General features: G+C 40.0%; 1 protein-coding gene across 3 annotated transcripts; it reads left to right on the top strand.

Moving 5' to 3' along the window:
• The first annotated feature begins 1,707 nt into the window (after positions 1-1,707).
• On the top strand, positions 1,708-22,735 carry prrx1b (paired related homeobox 1b). 3 transcript variants are annotated; one of them, XM_070886151.1, is made up of 5 exons: positions 1,708-2,034; positions 6,295-6,470; positions 10,722-10,897; positions 18,443-18,546; positions 21,950-22,030. In XM_070886151.1, the coding sequence occupies exons 1-4, from the start codon at positions 1,785-1,787 to the stop codon at positions 18,513-18,515; spliced, it is 675 nt and encodes a 224-aa protein (XP_070742252.1). In that variant the 5' UTR covers positions 1,708-1,784; the 3' UTR covers positions 18,516-18,546; positions 21,950-22,030. The 3 variants fall into 3 exon arrangements, with proteins under 3 accessions (XP_070742252.1, XP_070742251.1, XP_070742253.1); XM_070886150.1 differs by lacking the exon at positions 18,443-18,546 and having other exon boundaries at positions 21,950-22,735; XM_070886152.1 differs by lacking the exon at positions 18,443-18,546 and having other exon boundaries at positions 10,722-10,911; positions 21,950-22,029.
• The last annotated feature ends 359 nt before the right edge of the window (positions 22,736-23,094 follow it).

The raw sequence follows: 23,094 nt of genomic DNA, 5'->3' as shown, positions 1-23,094 counted from the left end.
GAAAGGGTCTGGAGGGAAACTAATGATGAAAAAAAAGTCTACTCCGTCTCAGTTGCCTTAATTAAATGCATGGAAAGAACCGAGAGGCTCACATCTGGTTTCAATATGGATCTCTTTGATGGCATCAAGTGTTCTTTTCCCATATCAGGCCGCTGCAAGTAATGGGATGTCTATTGCAGCTCGGAGCCTAGACTCCTGCCATTTCCACACATGGGCTCCCCTTCACTCCTGTTGATTCCTGTTTCTGAAGCCTCACGCAATCTTTGTAATGAGTGCAGGAGGTTGAAAAAAAATAATGACTGCATCCCCATTGCTATCATACTTTTTTTGTGAAATTTTAATAAAAGTGACAAGAAAGTGAACTCCAACTGGACCTGTAAAATTGTATTTTTTTTTGCAAAGCGCTTATAAACACAGCGAGGTTTTGAGAGAGATTGCCAACCCAAAAGTAATGAAAGTGCCTTTCCCTGAAAAGTTCGTGTTTCTCTTTCCGCCCCCCTTTTTATCCGTGTGTCTCTGATCGCTGCTGCGTTCGGTGCGTCCAGTTATAAAACTGAAACAAAAGCAGAAAGACTCGCCGGGCTGCCTGCACACAGGCTCGAGTGTTGGCGGTGTCTGCTCGGACTCACAGCGCCCCGCGATCACCGAGACAACTAGGAGCCTCGCACACGGTCAAACACAACCGCTCCGGCTTCTCCATCTTCAAACAGTTCCGAAATGAAAGTTAGGGCCATCGGATTAGCCTTTTACTTGCCACTTAGCGTTGATTTGGCGCTGCTTGTGTAGGTGAGTACATGGCCCTTGTAATATTTTCTTTTGCCTCAAGCAAGGAACTATTTGTGGCAGTATGCAAAAGGAAAGCGGATTATTTTTTGGAGGGGGGAGGGTGAAAGTGCCCAACGATTGGTATAAAACATGCAAATTAGTTCTTTAACCGCAATGCAAAACAAGTCTGGGTGAGTTGACGGGATAGATAAACAAGCTCGCTCTTTGATGTATTTTTCTGGCTGTCAGTTTCTCTTTTTTATATATTTTTCAGATAATTACGTCTTATTACGAAATACAAAGGGATCGGAGGCCAGATTACAAGAGAGCAGCGGTTTCATTCGCCCGCTCTAATCAAAGTGCTGGGAGTGCTGTGATGGAGAGGGGTCTGTAGAGCGTCAGAGGCACAGAACACAGGGGCTCTGCCACGTAATTACAGCCTTGTATTAGCACAATCTCGTCTCCCTGGGGTCGCCAATTTTAATTTATTCGGCGCAAAACAATCCCTGGACGGCACTCTGCTGGCTTTTGAAGTGCCAGAAAGGCCCCTTTTTTCTGCAAGGAGGAGAAGTACTGCACACTTCAGAGTTCCCCCCGCCTCGAGTCTTCAGCAAAAAACTTTTCCCCCTCCTGTGTGTGTGTCTCTCTCTCTCTCTCTTTTAATCCAGAGTAAGTTGAGAAACCTCATTCGTACATCTGCAAAACATCATTTTTTCTAAACTGATGTCACCTATGTGAGTCAAGAAGAAGGAAGGACAACTTTTCTTCAAGTTCCTCCGAAGTTGGCTATGTACTGCTGTTGCATGGGCGCCGGAAAAGTTTTCAACTTTAAGGAAAGTTTGCTCATTTTTTATTTTTTTTTAACTATTTGAGTTTTCCGGCGTGTGGTTCAAGTGTGTGGAGATCTATTTTCTGAAGCATTTGCCTAAACTGGAGACGAAGGGTGCCGAGGCTCGGAAGATTACTAGAATTTTTATACATAATTTTTGTTTAAAAAAAAGATTTTTAGTATCTAAGCCATGACCTCGAGTTATCCCCATGTAATGGACAGGCACGCGTCCTCTGTACCCAGTCGCTTGGAGAACACTATCACGGCCAACATGGACAATTTACAGTCTAAAAAGAATTTCACGGTGAGTCACCTGCTGGATCTGGAAGAAGTGGGGGAGATGAACCTTCAGCAGGCCGACGAGAGTGTGAGTGAGGCGGGTAGGAAGCTGCTCGAGTCCCCGGCGGTGACCAGCGGCAGTGACACTCCCCAACAAGAAAGTAAGTGCGAACAAAAACATACAATAGGGGACAAGGGTTTAGTAACGGGATTATCACTGTGGTGCAAAGAGGGATCATCGCATTAACACCCCGTACGTGTAAAATGTCGTGGAGCCGTTTGTCATTACCGAAGCGTGGAGATATCGCTCGGCAGAGTCCCGAGGCGCCTTTAAGGAGGCAGATGGAGATAAGAGTTTGGGGGAAAGGAAAGTAGAACAAATAGTTAAAAAGTTGACGATGCAGGACCTCACCTTTAATGATATTTCGCTTCTTATTTTTTTTAACAAACAACTCCCCCAATGTAATGTAGCTTCACACAAATACTCAGATCCGAGATGTAGTAGAGAATGTTCATTGATCAAGATAGAGTACCGCCCGCCCTCCACGCGGTGATTTCAAACTAAATAGTGTTTCATAAGGAAATCAATACGCACAGCTATGTAGAAACATGTAAACTGGACAGAAATTAACGAGAAGCATACAGCCGCCAGGGTCAGGAAAACCAGTCTCTCCACACAATAACATTACAGTGCAATGTGACTACTGGAGAGGCAAGAGGGAGAGAGAGAGATTGTCATATTCTGATGGTGCACATTGTCTCAACGGGAAACATTTCAAGGACCTGGGTGTATGAATAGTAACATTAAATACAATTGTTTTGAAAAACCAAGGAGCGTTGTAAATTCAAAGCTAATTGAGCGAGCAGGAATACATCGTCTGGCTATTCAGCAATGTATCACCTCCATTAGCAGAAACACATTGCACTTGATGGTTCATTGTCTCAGAACATGTGTAGGCATCACAAGAGGACGGATTGAATTTGACAAACGTGCTTTAAGTGTCCCCACAGACAACAACACTGGTAATGACAGCTAATCTGATTAGTTTGATAAATTGATTTGTCATGCATCAGCGATAAAAGACGACATCTTTGTTTTCAATGAATCATGCCTAGCATGTAAAGCTAAGGAAACATTGACTTCTAATTATCCACGGCAGCACGTCGGACAAAACCCACTCCCCGTGCACAAAATAACTCTGATTTTATCACTTTTGAAAGTAAAATAATTACCAACTCCAGTAACACTCGAACCTCTTGCGTTTCCTGTACGTGCAGTCTATGTAGGAATGTGTGGGTGTGGACACAGGACATTATTTGCAATATGTATGGTACATTATATATACATGCAGGCTTTAATAGACACATGGATAAAACAGTATCAGTTCATACATCATTTGTCATGGAACCGTCTGTTTTATTTGCTTTAACCAGAACCATAAATAAAATACTTAAAGGACCAAAAACACTTTAATTGGGCCCTCTTCCAGTGCTGGCACCAGTTTGCTAATAAAAGATAAGGGAAAAGCGTGTAAAATGTTCAGTTCCTTTCATCCTGGTGCTGTTAAGATAAAGATTGTTAGAAGTTTTCCGCCTGCCCATGGATCAGAGTGAGTTTGATGCTGTGTCTGATTGATGTGAGGTGTTCAGAGCGTGCCTCTTTCTCTCTCCCTCCAGAGACCTCTACTGACCATTAGATACGGCTTAGGGAGCCAGCTCGGCCTGAACTCATCGCCCCCCACCCCCTTTACATCTCTCTGACAGCACAGCAGATGTGGATCGGCGCCGGCAATGTGCCCCTGACCGGAGATCTGCCTTGATCCCCTGGTCTGAGAATCTGCCCCGAGCAACAGAACTAGCCTGCCATTCTGAAGAAGGCCCCGGGAAATGATTGCTAACATTTTATAGTTTATAGTACTGCACTACATTTTAACTACCCAATTATGAAACATTTTGATGGTTACGGGCATTTTGTATCAATAATGAGTTTCTTAGTGCCAGCTATTAAGCAAAGGGGCGATTGCAAGGGAGGAAGGGAGTCTGGGCTATCAAGTTAGGTCTGTCCTTCCCAATAAAGCACTCTTAAAGTTAAAGGCCCAGAATTAACCACTGGTCTCCAATTTGAACAAGGAATTTGATAATATTAACCATCACCTTTAAACCAAAGCTCCAGAAGGTAATTTGAGGAAATGTCCTAGAGTGGCTGATCCCCGATTCCACCCCGCTTTGTCCTACTAACCATCGTCACTCCAGACACAGCACACTCCAGGGAGATTTTCGTTGTTTTCACATAAACCCGAGTGATGATCTATTCAATCTACACACTTCACGCATTTAAATACGTGCGGCACCAATGGTTGGCAGTCGGGGACTAACTCGGCAAAATGCAAACAGTAAGCTGAATAATAGAGCGACAGAGCATTTGTAAAATTGGAACAATGTGACATGATTTCTATCTGCGTTGGGAACCTCGATTGCTTCTGGGTTTCTTTCTCGCGAAGATCTGAGGACTTTTATTTGTACAATTGAACATTCCAAGAGCATAGGTTTCTCAAGGTTGATCGACAATCGAAAAGAACCGACATCACAACAACGATTCTCAATGCGAGGATCTGTTTGAGTGACACTCCTACCAACAGGAGCGCAGCTAGCTAACCTTTTAGCGGCCTGGATTTTCCTCATAGTTTAGGAGGCAAACATTCCGATCTGTGATTGCTGAGACAGGGTGACTGTAATTTGTTTATATCAAGAAAATATGTTATTTATTAACCTACCTCACAACCTTAATTATCGGTTACAGCTGTAAATAATTATTTAATATGTTTGACAAAAATAATCACTTCGGTAGAGGTTGCTAGGTCTCCAGGATTTATACGGAGATTGTGAATTACTGAAGGCTCGATCTGAACCACTTTAATGCTGATTCGCTCCGCCTCTGAACTCTATGTAGCCGCCAAGCAAATCACAAAACACACATTAGCATGAAGAAAATTTGAGGTTCCATGCACAAGATATACAAACCATTTAACGTGCAGTAATATAACAGCTTTGTAAGGCAGATTTTAAACTAAGGGAAGGGGCGGGAATGCAATGCTTGGACCACAACAGAAATCATCTACCTTAAAATACACAACACATCCAACCCGCTAGTTCTTCAGACAGCCTCACCTTATATGGCCATTTATTCAAATAATGTGTCGCACACTCCCATCAGACATATTCTTAAATCAGTAGGTACCACATCTATCTTTAGAAATTTGCCATGCCTTTAAAGATCACACAAAATAATTATTCCTTACTACATGCAAACATCCGCCATGTATAGGTAGCAATTTCTTAATACAATATGGAGCACAAGTCTATGATGACATATAACTAATTCGTACAGCATGCATGAACTCACATTAGTCACTTAACGACACTGTTTCTTCAGTACAGTGTTAGGCCATTGGTAATCATTGATAAATCTGGAATTGCTCGGCGATTCTTTGCCAGGAAACTCGATTTTCTGTGGTGAAGAGGTGCTATTTCATTACAGCTTTAGCCACTGAACGAACAGCCATTTAATGGACAAAGAAAAATATATTAGCTAAATATTTCTCTAATCCCCATGCAAGTTTCCTGTGCTAGGAAGTTCCCTGTCATGGTCTCAGTTTCAGTTGTAGCTCAGGGAACCTGTAATACTTGGGACAATATTGATGCTCAGTACGGTTTAATCCTTTCATCAATCAGAGGAAAGGCATGGCTTTTGAATTGGGAATTACAGATAAAACAAACGGGGGTTTCTCTTAATGGAAAGATACAGCCCCAGGCATTCAGGAAAGTAATAGGGTTGGAAAAACATGCAGAATGCGGGCTTTATTTTATGACCCAGTTGTGATTTATAAACGAATACTGTTCCAAGAGGGCTCGAAAAGCAACAGAAAAGATTCATCTGAGAAGCTGAAGCAGTATCACATCTCTGGAATGCGAAAGCTTCACAAGGATACCTACAGTAAGCATGGTACGTTTAATAAATAATTGTTGGGGAACAAGTGGCGGTTTCATCTAGACATTTGGCCCTCAATACGTGTGTTTGAGTAGCTTTTCAGACAATGTCAAGTCCTCATTCCAAGTGTGCAAATCAAAATATGATTTTTTGCAGTCCAATGAGACCTGTATTTTGATCTTTCTTCCCTTAAGATTAAGGGCAATGTCAGAAAAGATACCCGTCTTCTTTAACACAATGAGGGCGATTTACCTAAGCAGACAGAATCCGGATAAACGCCCTTGTGAGATATAAAGACGGGTAAACACATTGCGGTGGTACACAAGTGGCACGTTCTGAAGGTCCCTAGTACTTCGAGTAGAGCTTTTGTCTCTTTTAATTCTGTAAGTGCTAACTGATTAAAGGTGCGTGTAATTGTTTTTATGGAGTGTAGGTGATAAAATAAACACAGAGCAGAAGAAGAAGCGGAAGCAGAGGAGGAACAGGACCACCTTCAATAGCAGCCAGCTGCAGGCTCTGGAGAGAGTCTTCGAGAGGACGCACTACCCGGACGCCTTCGTACGTGAGGATCTGGCCAGAAGAGTCAACCTCACCGAGGCCAGGGTCCAGGTACCATTTTATTCCATTTACTATTTGCACCAGAGTGACTTTCTAGTACAATTTATTTGCATCTTTCACCATTTGGTATAATTGATCGGAGAAAGTGGGTAGCTGTTTTCACAGGTTAGTGCCACTGTACCTCTCCCTGCCCATCCATTAAATATCATTGCAGGTTAGTTGCTCGGAGTGTTTTGCCTGTGCTAATAGTAGCTGATTACCAAACAACTTTGTCCAACTCTTTGCGTTCAATTAAATAAATTATACAGCTCAAAGTGATCTTATATAAAGACTAAAGGCAACACCTGCTGTTTTATTATTTTCCTTCAATATTGTAGAAAATAATAAAAAATAATTTCGCTGATATGAAAAGAAAATGAAAGCAGTCTGCTTTTAGGGCGAACGAACGCTGTCTTTTGCGGCTGTTTGACATCAGAATAGGATTCCTTCCAGCTACGAGTCTTAGCCGTTAAATGCATATTCACATATTTCTTGATATATAATTTGCAAGATTGTTTATAATTTATCATATAAAGCGTGCAAGAACCAATAAATGTTGATATTCACAGTTGCAAGAATTTGCTAACAGGGACAATTTTATTTCCGTGCTCTGGTTAGTCTCGAATTCTCTACACGTGGTCCATATTGAGCCGGATTCCAACGTTACACTGTTTTATACACTGTATTACGACTTTTTAAAAAGCAAAGGCTAAAAGTTATGCATAAATGATGGTGGACCTTGCGTCGAGCTCTTAGGTTCTAGAGTATGTTTGCATGCAGGAAGTGGGATTCAGTATCAGTATGATTGGGACTGGACATTCGGTGATCTGGCTCATCAGGCACTGCATTCATTCGCAAAGTAAACACGCAGTTTAGAGCAAATTTCAAAAAAGGCAACATATTATTGCAATTGCAGGAATAGAAAAAAAGGAATATGCTCATGATGTCCTTTTGTCTTCCTTATATATTTTTATTAATATTATTAATTTCAGAGCAGACCACCCCCTGCTGTCTGAACCTGGTTACACAATATTGGCCAGTGTTTTTCTTGCTCAGAAAATACATATTTTGTTTCTGTGCGTCCGAGCTCTGGTTTATTAAATCCCGCAATCGATGCTCGTTTTCTGCCTTAGTGTTTTATTTTGAATCATGATATAATCAAGCGGGACCCGGGAGCAAGAACACTACCAGTCAACTTAAAGATACTAAATTGTTGCTTAAAAACATGTGAGCGCTTCATCATGGAGAATACGTTTCAAATTAATTCAGTTGGGCGCTACAATGTCCGCTTATTTGGCTCCTTACATTTGACTGGTCAGTGTAATCTTTAAAAGAGTTATTAGTGTGCATTGTCCTCTTCTAAACTTCAGGGACTTTTCATTCAGGTCATGTTCCCTTTTAATGTCATCGAGGTAGCACACTAGTGCCACGCAATGTATTGTAGTCATGGTTTCACAAGTGCTATAGACTGGGGGGGGGGGGGGGTGGGGGGAGATGACGTTTCAGCCGTACCGCCTTAGAAGATAGTCATTTTACGTAATACAACTGAAACAGGTCTCCATTTTTTGCGACACACCTCAAATTAAACAGTAACAAGTCAGCAGCAAAAAGCAGATTTCAAACTGTACATCAGTGAACGCTCAGCTATCCGGATATAAACGAAACTTGAAAGAGGCGTACTGATTTAAAAAACTGTTCTACCGATTTTGATTGTGACACATGAGCCGAATACACAACACACGAGTAGAATGTATATAGCATATGGTCAGAATGTACAACACATTTCGATAGAATGTATTTAGTACAAAGGCAGAATATACAACACACATATATACATAGCGACAATGCAACATAAATAGGAGCGTGTAACTATTTACTGAAGCTCAAAGAGAACCGCAATTTAATATGAGAGTTTCGAATTGCACTGGAGATAGTTTGCGAACAATCACACGTCTAAATGTAATAAAACGGTGAGGAGATCATCACACTTGAAACAATAGGTATCTTCAGATTGAGAACCATGTCTGCAAGCCACAGGGTGAATTATTATAAGTGAAAGTCAAAACAACAAAGATACTACAAGTTGAAACATTTGAATCGTTAGAGTATTGTCCAACCCCAATCACGTGTTCTTCTCAATGGCCAATTCAGATCGATGGTCAACTGCGCTATGTGCTTTGGAAGAGAGACCGGGCTCATAAAAAACTCCACAAGTCCCGCATTGCGACGGTGAAAAATTAATTTTCTTGACGTTTTGAAAATATGTCACACCAGAAGGTTTTAGGCATGAATGGAAGCCCGTGAGTACAGGTGCTCTATCATACAGCTGAGAGGAAGGCTAGTCAGACTCCTCCCAGACACTAGGCTCACGTACTATATATTCGTATACTACATCTCTATATCTTCAGACTCAACAGGAAAGTAATAATCCCCCTCCGCCTACCGTCATCACCATGGGACAGGGTAGACACTTCAGTACATAGCCCTGTCTCCACACAACCTCTTCGCAGCACCAACAGGTTCGCACGATAGATCGCTTCACAATTTCCAGCCAGCTCCCCCTGAAACGTTATTCTATGAATTACAATTATTGCCTCCCCATTTTTATTAAATCTGACGAAACGTTTAGAACGGGAGAGAGAAGTCGTGTGTCAATATGGTTAGGTTATGTGTATAGAGCTGTGGATATTTTTATAGGGCAGCGAGTTCCTTCAGGATGGACTGGCAACTCCCCAACTTTCTGAGTCGCCCTGTTTTATTTTGATCTGTAATACTTAACATTGTTTGTTCCTAACGTTGAGTTTGGTTTGGCAAACCCAGTAAGACCTTATCAGGGACCAGACTCCAAAATAATCCAAAAATACTGGAACATTCCAATTCCATGCCCAGTCGCGGACTTGATTGGGTAGTTAATGGATTTATTGGACATTTACAAAGATTTTACCTTGAATAAGGAAAAAAATGAACATTTGAAAATAAACTGTATTTAATGCGCAACTTGGCGCAGGCTCGAAGGGACGAATGGCCTACACCTGTACCTATTTTCTATGTTTCTAACTCGATAAATGAGAAGATAAGTTAGTTCGATTTTAATTGCCCCGGCCTATGGCTGCGAGTTTCCACAGTGACAAATTGGCTTCAACAGTGTCATGGAAAATAGGTGATGTCGACTCATTTCTAGAGGTTGTGTTTAGATTGTTTAGAGGGGAGCTGCCCTGTGCTTGTATAACATTACTGAAACTTGCACAGCTCATACAATAGAAGTTGTCTGTAGCTAGTCCTGCAGCACCTCTTTCCCCCCAGTAATCCAAAGCAATACTTTCCACAGATCCGGGCGTGCGCATCCATTACAATCGCTATTTGTACTAGGAATTTGCAGCAATGCCACAACATATGCTTAAAAAAAACCCAGGGATATAGTTTCTCAGACGTTTATAAAGCTAACTTTCAGTCTATTACAAACGTGACGTGCATCTTCGCACGTGTCACCAACTGTGAAGGAGATGCTTCCATTGATCCCTTTCTCAACAGGTAGTATATCACTGCCAGGTGAGGGATTTACATTAAAATAGACCAATAATGGGAAACAAACAGGTCTAACTGCACACTATCTGGGAACTGTGCCAGACTGTACATTTTCCAAATGAGCATTTTAATAAATGTTGATGCCGAACCGATGAGTGAGTTCAAAATGTGAGTTTAAATTTGAATGCGTCAATTTGAGGAACCAAATCCAATGGAATCTGTACCATTAGAAACTACTAAATCCTTAAAAGCATAATTTTAATAGCATAATCTGCAAAAATTTAGACTATTTCATATTTGTTATATATCTAAGCAGTAAATTCGTGGATTATATCTCTGCAGTAAAGATAGTTTGGAGTTTGTTGAGCGTCGTATAGCAATACGCCTGTCTTTATTGTGTAAGATTCGTTCTCACAATGACACCCCATCCCCAAATCAAAATACAATTGAAAAGGCACCGTTTGAGTTTTGTCAGTGAACATTTTATGTCTCATAATGGGATCCCTTTGCAGTTTGTGTCAGTGACGTCAATTTTCCTTATTAAACGAGAATCCTTAATTGAATATTACTCCACCAGAAAGATTTTTTACATGGGATATATCCCATTGTATAACTGAATGAGAGATGTAACTTGGGTTTTGCAAGAAACTGACCGCGCATGTTAGGCAGCAGTTAGTAAAGATAGACGGAAGATTAAATGCACTGCATTTAATTATTTTATTCTCGCTTCTCTCTCAGGTTTGGTTTCAAAACAGAAGAGCGAAATTTCGGCGGAACGAGAGAGCCCTGCTGGCCAGTAAAAATGCCTCTATCCTCAAATCATACAGCGGGGAGGCGGTGGAGCAGCCCATGGCCCCGCGTCCAGCGCCCAGAGCCCAGGATTACCTGTCCTGGGGAACGACATCTCCATATGGGTAATCTCTTATTGGTAATATAAATGTCATCTATAACCGCATTGCCTGCAAATTTACCATAAAATAGACGCAGGAAGTCCCTCCTGAATGCAACCTCCAAGGCTCAGAGTTAACTGTCCTAACATCGCTCTATAGGTAATATCATCTGTAATCTCACCCGATTATACACTGCACGACGCTAATCTCCATTCCAGCTCACACCGCCTAGAATTAACTTCGCTCTGAGGGCAATATAAATGTAACATGAAGATAAATTCACTGTAAGCACTCCTAGAATTTAGCTTCCGGAACCCATGTATGCTTGTCCTGGCACGTCCATTTGGTTAATCCCTGGTGTAAATGTAATCTGTAAACACATTTGAATGCAATAATACATAAAAGAGGAAGAAAGGTATAGAATAATGGATACCTGCGAGTAACATCATTAACTAATCAAATTTGACGGCATTATAATAGTGATTGCATTTCAAAGGTACTTCATTGGCCTTGAAGTGATTTGGGACGTCTCAAACGTGAAAGGCATTCTATAAATGTAAATTCTTTATAAAGGATAAGGGGGTAATTACAAGAAATGGTTGATATAACGGAGAGCAAAACTTCAATGGTTTAATACCATTCATTGGAATCCCAAAATTAGATAATAACTTTGAACAGATAGTTGTTACCTGTAATATGTGCTGGTTCTCAAAACAGTGGCAGTGATTTCAATGACCCTGGTGCAGTTTTGCATTGTCATTTAGATCCAGGATGAGAAGTGGTTTTGAGCATTTACGTTTTCATCTGTTGAAACTATAGAGGCCATTTGGCAGAAAACTGCAGAGAATGAAATCCACAGCTTCCCCAAATAGGGTCCATTCCCACTTAAACTGCCTGGGTGGTCAATAGGGGAGTGTTTAAACAAATCTAAAAGGACGAAAAACTGCACCTGTACCACATATGTTTGTTGCTTGTCCGGACCTTGTCGTTACACAGCCAGTTACTTAAAGCGATTTATTTGCTTCAGGTAATCAGGACTCACAGTAGGTTGTTGGAATGGCAGTAGCCATGCTTCTTGGCAGCAGTGTCCCAATGACAATGTATAATGGGAGGAAAGCAAAGTCAATATCACGGCTTCAAACTTTTGGAAGCCCAAGTAAGTGGGGATTTGAGGAATTGCACTGTTCACAGTAGCAATCAGGAGCTGAATTATGCACTGCCTCAGTCCCCATTTGGAACTCCAGGCAAGGCACAAAATAAACGTCCATGGGCAGGATCCCGATCGGAAAGTATTATTCAATAGATCGAGAAGCCAGTAGGATGGTGTAAAAAGTCTTAACATATTTTAGATGTATTTATCGTTTATAGATGTCACTGGAATTCAGGTTCAAATTGCAGCCATTAACTCATCCCCAATATTTATTATTTAATAAATAATTCTTACTGTATTTTCTACAAAAATGGTGCAAACTATACATACCATGTATTGTTTACAATGGACTAGTTGGAGATAAGCGCAGTACTGAAAGTGTTCTGTTGAGGACATTTAACATTCATTCGGGCATAGCTATTCAAAATTCACATTCAAATTCAGGCCCACTATGTGGATTTGGCTACAGTGAAATTTAGGTGATCTGAATATCAATGCACCTTGTTTAAGAACCAAAGCTTAGAGACGACCTCAAAAGTATCCCCCCAAATCATGTTTAATTGTACAAAATCAAAGAAAAACATTCACCCATGACACTTTATGTGAAACAATATTATCTGAAACATTATAATACATTCTGAGGTAAAATTTGAAAGGAGACAACACCCCCTCCCCCACCCACAGCACAGTACACAGTTTCCTTATGCTTCTCCATAGCTTCCAGTTACTCACTACACCACACGTACTGTGCTAAATAATTGTAAATGCAATGGGACATTCTTGCGGACTCATTACATTTCTACCTTTATTATTTATCAGAATCCAAGAGACTGAATTTAAAACAATCATTGTTGGCTATTAATTATACATCCTAGAGATCTTTTCTGCTGTAATTGAATGCTGTAATTAGGTGGTTAACTTTTTGATGGTTCATCTCATGCTAGCCAGGGACCAGCTGCTACTTATTAAAATAGTTTGCTCTTTGTTAATTAGTGGATTCAGTAAAGAGATCCTTCCGCACTGCGTTCCTCACAGCAGTCATAGTTCCATGGATACCAACATGCTGGATGTAAATACAAGGCAATGGAAGCATTGTTGTATAATGTTGCAATTTAGAGCTGGATTATATTCAATAGTTAAATTGCAGCTAATATTTTTAGTATCTTGTTTTATTCATAGTGAATATATTTTGTTCATTGAATTTGCAACTTCATGGCCTTTTCCCTGATGTCAGTTTTCATAGTTTTAAGATTAATGAAGATTGAGGATTATAATTGTTTTTAAAAGGAAAGTGTCACTTAATTGTAGATATTATACACTGAAATGCAATCTCTCACTTTCCTGTTCTTTGATATGTTTTCTATTTTAAAACTGTCGGTAAGGGACAGCATGGGAGCAGACAGTTTGCTTAGAGATATCTAATAGGAGATCATGAAACTATAGTGTAATGATTCCATCAGTATAGAGAGCTGGATACAGGCACACCATTTCAATCAATTATTTTTACTGAAATGAAACATCGTGATGTCACATAGCAGAGCTCTATACAAAATATCTGCCCCGATTGCCTCTGACCAACAGTAAGGAAGTATGAAACACAATGAAGGTGAAATGGACAGATCTCCCTTGTAGTATTTATAATTATGACAATTCAGTACAGGGTTTTGAAAAGGACATTCACTATGAAATATGTTGTAAATACAGTAGAGATGTCTTCTTGTTTAAATATTGCACTGATGTACATAAAACTAGACAGCTTAGTGGACAATTAACTGGGTTGAAATAGTGTAGGAGAAAGGTAATTTAACTTAAGCCCAGGTTGACAGTTGACACTTTGGTTGACCTATTTTACAGCTTGTGAAATCTATCGAAAGAAATAAAATAATGTTCAATCTCCAAAACTCAATTAGAACAGATGTTTGGCTATTATATAGCAAAGTATTTAAAGTACTAACAAAACACAATCTTGCTATTAACACATTTGAACATTTGCTCCCACTTTACAACAAGTGAATTAGAACAGAAATCATCACTGACTAAAACCCATGTTACTAACACTAATCCAGCCAGTACTGCAGTATATAGCTACTCAGCAGTAAACAGATTCTATATAGACCACTGCTTACGGTCTAGCCTAGTTATAAAGTAGAAAATCGGCCTATTTAATTACACTGCAATAACCATGAATCTAAGAATCCAATTTACTTAGTAACCACACTCAATTTGATTGGGTCCAATATCTTTGCCTCTTTGTGTGAAAATCAGTGATTCTAATGATCAAACTCAATTGTAAACATTGTTAAGTTAGAAAAACAATACTGTGAACAGCATTGTCAAAGAAAAATTCCTACTTAATGACCACTTATTCATTTTAATTGAGAGTTCATTTTTCTTCCCCTTCTCTTTTTCTGGGACTCCCAGTGACATGCACCATATCTGGTTCATAGTTCAGGCAGTCAACCTCTCCCACACCTCTGGCACTGCAGCTTTGAAACCAGCCACTGGCGGCAGAGGAGCACAGGTTGTGGATAAAGTCTCCCACCGTTTGGGTAATAATTGGTTTAATTCCAGCAGCATCCCACCAATTCAGCGATACTAATAAGAACATAAGAAATAGGAGAAGGAGTGGGCCATTTGGCTCCTCAAGCCTGCTCCTCCATTCAATAAGATCATGGCTGATCTGATCTTGGCCTCAACTCCACTTCCCTGCCCGCTCCCCATAACCCTTGACTCCCTTATTGTTCAAAAATCTGTCTATCTCCACGTTAAATATATTCAATGATCCAGCCTCCACAGCTCTCTGGGGTAGAGAATTCCAAAGTTCATGACCCTCTGAGAGAAGAAATTCCTCCTCATCTCCGTTTTAAATGGGTGACCCCTTATTCTGAAACTATGCCCCTTAGTTCTAGGTTCCTCCATGAAGGGAAACATCCTCTGAACAGCCAATTCATTTTAAGGTTGATTCCTTAAGAGCTTTTCAGATTCCAGGTTCAGTTCCTAGAGCACAGGATTAACCCCATGAAATTTTAGCTTCATATTACTACTACAACAACAACAACAACATTTATGTAACACCTTTAACATAAAAACAATCCTAAGGCACTTCAAGGAGACGTAATCCGACAAAACTAACTTTAGATAATGATTTATTCGTCTTTTATATGTAAACTGTTTACATTCCAGTCCATTTATACTTAATATATAAGCATCCAGGTCAAGCCATGGTCCCACATCCCTAATCCTGAATACATGATGTCTATCCTATGGAATGGGATCTCACTGTGCATAATCACTGCTAATACTTCATACGTTGAAATGACCAGTACAGATCCCCCTATATATACTCACATAATACATACACTTCCTTCATCCTATCTGCTATAAGTGCTCATGCAGTCTATACATACTCCTAATAGATGTACGCCAAGACCTCAACATATGGAAATCCTTACTTTCCTCAGTCTTCTTTTACTACAATCAACATACTTTCAAGCTTGGCATTAACTAATCACTACTTCTGGATTTACTTCGTTTTCTCTTCTGCTCATTTCAACTTTGGTGGTATCCTGGAATATGAGCCGTGGACCACCTTCTTTGTGCTTTAACATCATTAACACAAACTCCTAAAATCAGTCGACCTTTTGTTGACACCTATATATATGCAGGGGGAAAAGGCCATGGTTCTAGACCCAGTTTCCAGATATTAGCTAATAATTGGTCCACAAGACATTAATCTATATACCCAGCCCATCCATGGTTATTTTCCATATACTCACTAATCAGCCATTACTTGAAAGCCATCTCAGTGGGAAGCAGATTATTTCTAACAGTGAGTCTCACTTCTAATGCCACATATCTGGCAAGGTTCCTACTGTTGATAATTTTACCAATAGAGTCAATGAGTATGAACTGGGATGGAGAGAAGAAATTTCACACCCATAGTGACTTAATCAAGGGTTGCTTTTATGGTGCACTTAGTGATGTGCAAGGTTCCAAAATGGATCTTCCTCATGGCTCACTTTAGGCAATCCAGCAAGTTTACTCCAGGGTTGCTGATCCCTGTGTGAGATGCATGTATCAGGAGATGGTGGTCCTTGCACCCCACTAAGCACAACATAAAAACAAATGGGTTTGTATTTTGCATTCATTTATCCCGCACACTGATAATCTGTCCAGGCAGCTTTCCCTATGATTTTTTTTGTAGTTTATTTTATTGTTTTATTATTTCTTTCCTCACATGGGCCCTATATCCCATAGATCTTCGCCAACCAAGAAGACACACTGGAGAGCTACTCCCAGGTCAGTGTATCGCTAGCCAGCTGCTTCAAGGTGTGTAGAGTAGTCTGCCACTTTTTCTCACACCTTGTAAACAAAACAATTGGCCTCCATTCAGCCCCTCCCATAATGGCGAGATTAAAAATTACAGTTGCCACAAGAAAAATTGTGAGTACAGATTGCTACTCCATAAGCTCCAATACGTGTTGTCTGAATTCATTTATTTTACTTGAATCTTATATTTTGTCCCTGGTTTGTTTTTCTTTCCTTTTTCCATTGATTTTCTCCCCTCCTTTCCTCAACACTAGCCACCCTCTAGTATTTTGACCAAGTGGCTGTTGTTCACGTGTGAACCTAGGTAGTGAGTGCTGGCATGAAATTTGACTGCAGAGGACATCTCACAGCCAAGTCAAATTCTGTCCTCACTTCCAATCCAAACATGTACAATGTGTAGCAAGAATCACTGAATAACAACCACAACAGCAACTTACACTTATGTAACTATTCTGATTAGTACTGGGAACACTAGCAGATGTTTCCCCTCGCTAGGCTAGAGGTGCTGAGCCCATTTGGAGCATTGCAACTGATGTCCCACTACCAGTTAATTGAGCACTGACCCGGGATGGAGCGAGCGACTTCCTTATTTTTATTATTTAGTTTTACAACACGCATGGCTTTTACCCACTAAGCCATCAGCAGAGCCCTGAAATTTTAAATGTTCCTGTATAAATTATCACTTAAGTGGGATATAGTTTAACAACAACAACAAAAACTTGTATTTATATAGTGCCTTTAATGTAGTGAAACGTCCCAAGGCGCATCACAGAAATATTATGAGACAATAAATTTGACGCTGAACCACATAAGGAGAAATTAAGGCAGGTGACCAAAAGCTTGATCAAAAAGGTAGGTTTTAAGGAGCGTCTTGAAGGAGGAGAGGTATAGGCAGGGAATTCCAGAGCTTAGGGCCTAGGCAACAGAAGGCACGGCCACCAATGTTTGAGTGATTATAATCAAGGTTGGTCAAGAGGGCAGAATTAGAGGAGCGCAGACATCAGGGGGGTTGTGGGGCTGGAGGAGATTACAGAGATAGGGACAGGCAAGTCCATGGAGGGCTTTAAGAACAAGGATGAGAATTTTGAAATTGAGGCTTTGCTTAACCGGGAGCCAATATAGGTGAGCGAGCACAGAGGTGATGGATGAGCGGGACTTGGTGTGAGTTAGGACATGGGCAGCCGATTTTGGATCATCTCTAGTTTACGTAGGGTAGAATGTGGGAGGCCAGCCAGGAGTGTGTTGGAATAGTCATGTCTAGAGGTAACAAAGGCATCGATGAGGACTTCAGCAGCAGATGCGCTGAGGCAAGGGTGGAGACGGGCAATATTACGGAGGTGGAAATAGGCGATCTTAGTTATGCTGTGAATATGTGGCCGATAGCTAATTTCAGGCTTAAATATGACACCAAGGTTGCGAACTGTCTGGTTCAGCATCAGACAGAAGTTGACATATACATCACAACCTACCTACAAGCTAGTCTAAGTCCACTCATTAATATGTGCTCAATCCACACACAGTCTGTGTGTCACGTAGAATAACCTGAAAAGTAATGCTATTGCCATTGCCATTGCAATTGGGGACAACCTTGACCATACCTTTTATGTGTCCCAGGATACTGATTTTAGTGACAAAAAAAAAACCCTTATCCTGCCTGCAGAGACTGTATCAGTAATTCCCACTTGCAGGCTTTATATTTCTTTCTCCTATATTCTAGACAGAGACAAAAAATAATGCATTGAAGGCAGAGTTATCCCAGAATCTATAGCACAGTGAAAGCTCTCTATTGCATCTATAGACTTTGTAGTTTTAATTAAGGCTCCTTAACATATAGACTAATGACTGTTGCTGATAATTAGAACACACACACACACACACACACACAGGCACACGCACATGCACACATACTTGGTTCTAATTCCAATGCTGACTATATGCAACACAATCTGAAATGTATTTATTCACTTGAAATTTAAGTTATTCATTTGGAATGATTACTGTGTCAATAATCTGATGTCAATAGAACATTATCAATAACCAGTACATCAAGGGTAATTTCCACATTTTCTGTGCACCACCTTTCTAAACAGACTGTATACACTTGAGGATCAACCATACCCTACTGCTAGTCTCTTTGGCCGTACATCCTATTGGACTCCATAAGTCCCATCCACAATTCCTCTGTACACAATGGGTATGTATCAATCACATTAATATACACTGTGCCCATATGCCTAGATATAAAGAGCACTGATCAGTAACACTCAAGCAATGTACACTACTTACTTTATAAGAACTGTAGTTCAGATTTGTCAGGGAGCATGTGAAAGCAGGGATTTAACCATTCGATATCTGTTTGTTTTCCCTTGTGTTTCCCTCTCTCTTTCTCTCTCTCTCACAGACACACATATTTGATTACACACTTAAAATAAATCTTTATTATTCTCCTCTCTATGTGGATATGTTTATTACTTCTCACAATGTTTAAGAAAATAAAACAAATAAGAGTATGCATTCAACTGAAAGTGAAGTAACTATTGAGAACATAAATATGTTACTCCAAAATAAAAGACACAGAGGAAGTATCATAGCCAGCTATGTGATATTTATCACACCTTTTATTGACCATAGGATATTTGATTTCTAACACCTAAAGTAGGCTTTCAAATGGAAAAAAATAAATTAATATTATCTATTTAAATTGTTTTGTAAGGCCTCTTTTCCATAATGATTTTGTACCAATGATCATTCAAAGCATTTGTTCTATAGCTATTTGTGTGCCATTTACAACAGTGTTAGATATTCTGACAATCTGTCAATCAACATTTTATTTATATGGTTTATAAATTGTGTTAGAGGTCACGGAAGCATGGGGATTCAGGTTTAGGGTAAAGTTTCAAGTGAAAGGTAGAGAAAGAGTAGTACAAAGATGAGGAAAGCTATATTTAGGAGAGCAGTGAGATACTATTACTTAAAAGCAATGCATGAAAAAGTAGAAAGTTGCACTGTTGTGGGTGTTAGGAGCTGTGCTCGTCAGTTGATATTTCAAGTCTCTAGTTTCTGTTGATTGCTTGTGTTGAAATATGTCCTCTTCAGGGTTAGTTATACTGCAGTTTCAGTATTAATGCAAGCACATTTTTCCTTTTCTTCAACATAAACTATAGTATAATTGATTTTTGATTTGTTGGTGATTCAAGTTTTGACAGGGAGGTGCATTCACAATAGGCGCACACAATTGTTTTTGCCTTGGGTTATGTCCCACTCACCCAGCATTGCCCTGATGTTCCCTGAGCTCTCTACATATGTTTGTGGCTCTGATTTGCATACCTTGCACTTCACATTGACTGCAGCCAATGGGTCACCATATTTTTAAACATTCATAACATTTAAAAAGATCCAGGCAGTCCATTATGATTGTAATGTTAGTTACCAGCCAACAGGACAATCAGTTCTTCACTAAATTAAACATTTTATCAGCAGTCTGATGGTGGTAGGGGCTGCACTGCTCTGCAATGTGATTTGTATATGTGTGCAAGGCTCTGCTTTGTCAGCACACAGGACAGTAGCAGCTCATACCACTCTAAAGCAAATGTCAGTGTCAAACCAGTATTTGCAGTATATAGGAACAGTGTTACCAAATAAAATGTGTTGAAAGTAGAAAACTATCCAAAATATATTAGAGAGTTGTAGCAATGATGATTTAATTAATCCATTCCTGAAAATGTAGCAGTGCTGGACTTAATGAGGATTACTTTTTATTATAATCAAATGAATAAAAAAATATAGAAACTAATGTAGTGCAATACATAATTTCACTGTTCTAAGATTGGGTCTTTTCCATGAGTATTTGCCTGATAAGGGCAGGCATTTGTGTGACAAATAATAATCCTTACATTTGTGCAGTTCCTTTGGGGCATTAAGATGTGAAACTGTTTTGGAGTGCAGCGACTGTTCTTATGTAGGTGAACAGGAAAGAGCATGGGATTCCCGGGAATGTTGGCAGTGTTTTAACTGAGTGAAAGGACTAATTGCCTCACAGCAGTGCTTGAAGATAAGGCAAGTGTAGGAGCTTGTGGTGGAATTTACAGTGCAAGAATAGAATAAATGATCAAAGATAGTTGAATTTTGGAATGTAAAATAAAGGAAGTTTGAAACCATCAGAGCATCCCTGTATAAAAATGACAGCCTTACTGGGTTCCTCGGGAATTCAAGTTCAAGAATGTCTCTGAAATCCAAAGCTTTTCCAGTTTCTGGTAGCCTCTTCAAGAAGCACAACATTCTGATCTCGGATGGGATACATTTGTAAATTGTATTATATACAATGAACTACTGCACAAATAGATCCTGAGAGACTAAGAACCCGCATATTCTCATGTCGAATGTATGGTACATATTCCTGGTTCAATAGGCGAAAACCGGAGAAAGCGTGCAGTGAATAATTCGGTCGAACATACAGCAATTTAGCTATTGATCAGGTGGAACCAGACTCTCAAAGAGTGCTTCCACCTCAAGTTTTAAATCCTGTAATGCCATGGAGCGAGGATGTTTAAGATTTTACTATCTTAGGGACCCATACAATCAGGTATAACGGCTCACCGGGGCCAACCCGCTCCTGTGTCAGACAGTATTCCCCGCAGCCGTCGCACTTACCTCAATCACAGACGTCCCGTTCTTGGTTCAGATTAAGAAACCCGCTAAATGCATGGAAAACGAATTCTGGGTCATACTTGCATCCCTTTGGGTCGGTCACCAGATCTCTTTACAGCTTTGGGAGTTCCAGCATCTCTCTCACACACCTCTTCTCACGATAGATTGCGGATACACTGTAAACTCCACTCCCTGGATCTCGTTTCGCATCCGATTGTGATCAAATTAAACGCCAGAAATTATAATAATAGAATGGGTCCAGAGCTGCTGTTGTGTTCCCAATTTCCGCCACCTCTTTTCACTGCCCAGCCCTATGCCAGCACTGGAGGCGGACTCAAAATAGTGCGAGTGCTCACAGAGCCTGTTCTGAAAACTTCACATTCCAAATATCGCTCGCTTCAGATCGTTAGTTTTTTTTAATTGTTAGTTTAAAATTCATTCCATTGCGTAACCACATTGAGGTCTGTTTATACATGTGAAATGCTTCAGACCAATAAACTATTATCAATACAAAAGTAAAATACTGCAGATGCTGGAATCTGAAATATAAACAGAAAATGCTGAAAATCTCAAAGCATCTGTGGAGAGAAAAACAAAGATAACGTTTCAGGTCGATGCTATTGTCGATAGTGGAGAGTATCAACAAGTTTTCCATTGCAGACGGGCGATTTATTTTGCTAAAAGCCTATAGTATTTGTTTTGTCAGTACGTGAACATAACACAATAGCCGTTTCCTGTGATAGAAAACTTTCCTAAGACAGGCTCCTGATATTACTGCACACTGCTTGTAATTTACCTCTGTTGATACGAAAAACCTGCTGAGTAAGTTACATTTATAAATCAATTTTAAATGTTGTAAATTACAATCGTAACAAAGAAAATATATATAGATATTGCGAGGTGTGTTTTTTGTTGCTTGCTAGCCAATGTTCTGTTTGTTTGTCCCGCAGTGCGATGGCTACATACTCTTCCTCTTGTGCTACCACTAACCCGACTCAAGGAATGAATATGGCCAACAGTATTGCAAACCTTCGTCTCAAGGCCAAAGAGTACAGCTTACAAAGAAATCAGGTGCCCACCGTGAACTGAGAATCCCTCATGGACGATAGCAACCACGGGTCCGTACATTCTCTGCAACCAGACAGCATCAGCAACAGGTCTCAAGGGACAAGAATACAAACTACATACCGCAACAAGATCCAATGAAACAGGCTAATTAAAACACGGACACGCACAAATACTTGACCTGTATAGAGCCAGAATTGCTGACGCGTTTCATCCCTGTGGATTTTTAAGTAAAGATAAGAGTAAGTATATATTCCAGTTTTGCCAAAAAAAACAACCTTTTCCATCCTGGATTTAAGATACTGCGGCACAATTTTTCAAACTTTGGCTAGACCAATTCCAAGATTTTTTTGGTGTGTGTATGTTTTTTAAGGGGCTTTTACTGGGTCTCCAACTGAGTGTTGTATTAAAGTTATATTGTATTGTTTCTATACAGATTTTACATTTTGTATCCCATGACAAGGTTATTGTTAGCAATGCATTTTTTTCTATAGAAGCAAGCTTGATAAGGCAATTTTTGTTGACCAAACGTTTTTTTGAGATAAGGCAAATCTGATTTCCTATTCTGTCTACGTCTGTAACAATCTTTACCAATTCTTAAAGGAAAAACGAATCTTTTGTGTACAATAAAGTAACAAGCACTCAAAGACGTGGGTTTATATCTGACTAGAAATGCATCAATAAATTATTATGAAAATATAGCTGGTGCAAAACGGGTCTTTTTCGAAATTCGTTTGCTGTACAATTTTGTTGCAACAATGGTTTATATACACAAGATTCAATGAGGCAAGAGACAGCGGGCATTTATCTCTGTGTTGCTCAGATAAGGTGCAGGTTATATATTCCATTGCTGTTCTGGACTGAAATTGCTAGCGAGCTGGGGTTATCCATTGAAAGCGGAGTTTCTAAATTTCAGCTGTGAATATCATGAAGATTACTGGATAAAATGGACCACAAACCCATCTTTCCCCATCCCCCATCCTTCCCCATCTCCATTCCTTCCCCATCTCCATTCCTTCCCCATCCCCAT

Source organism: Pristiophorus japonicus, chromosome 8 (assembly GCF_044704955.1).
Source record: "Pristiophorus japonicus isolate sPriJap1 chromosome 8, sPriJap1.hap1, whole genome shotgun sequence".
Lineage (NCBI taxonomy): Eukaryota > Metazoa > Chordata > Chondrichthyes > Pristiophoridae > Pristiophorus > Pristiophorus japonicus.
The sequence above is the reverse complement of the archived record's forward strand: the minus strand, read 5'-3'. Positions and strand labels throughout refer to the sequence as shown.

Excerpts from the sequence above, each read along its gene's own strand:
- prrx1b (XM_070886150.1), top strand. The coding sequence starts at position 1,785 with ATGACCTCGAGTTATCCCCATGTAATGGACAGGCACGCGTCCTCTGTA. Across the intron at positions 6,471-10,721 it reads TCACCGAGGCCAGGGTCCAG|GTTTGGTTTCAAAACAGAAG; the intron begins GTACCATTTTAT and ends CTTCTCTCTCAG. Across the intron at positions 10,898-21,949 it reads GGAACGACATCTCCATATGG|TGCGATGGCTACATACTCTT; the intron begins GTAATCTCTTAT and ends TTTGTCCCGCAG.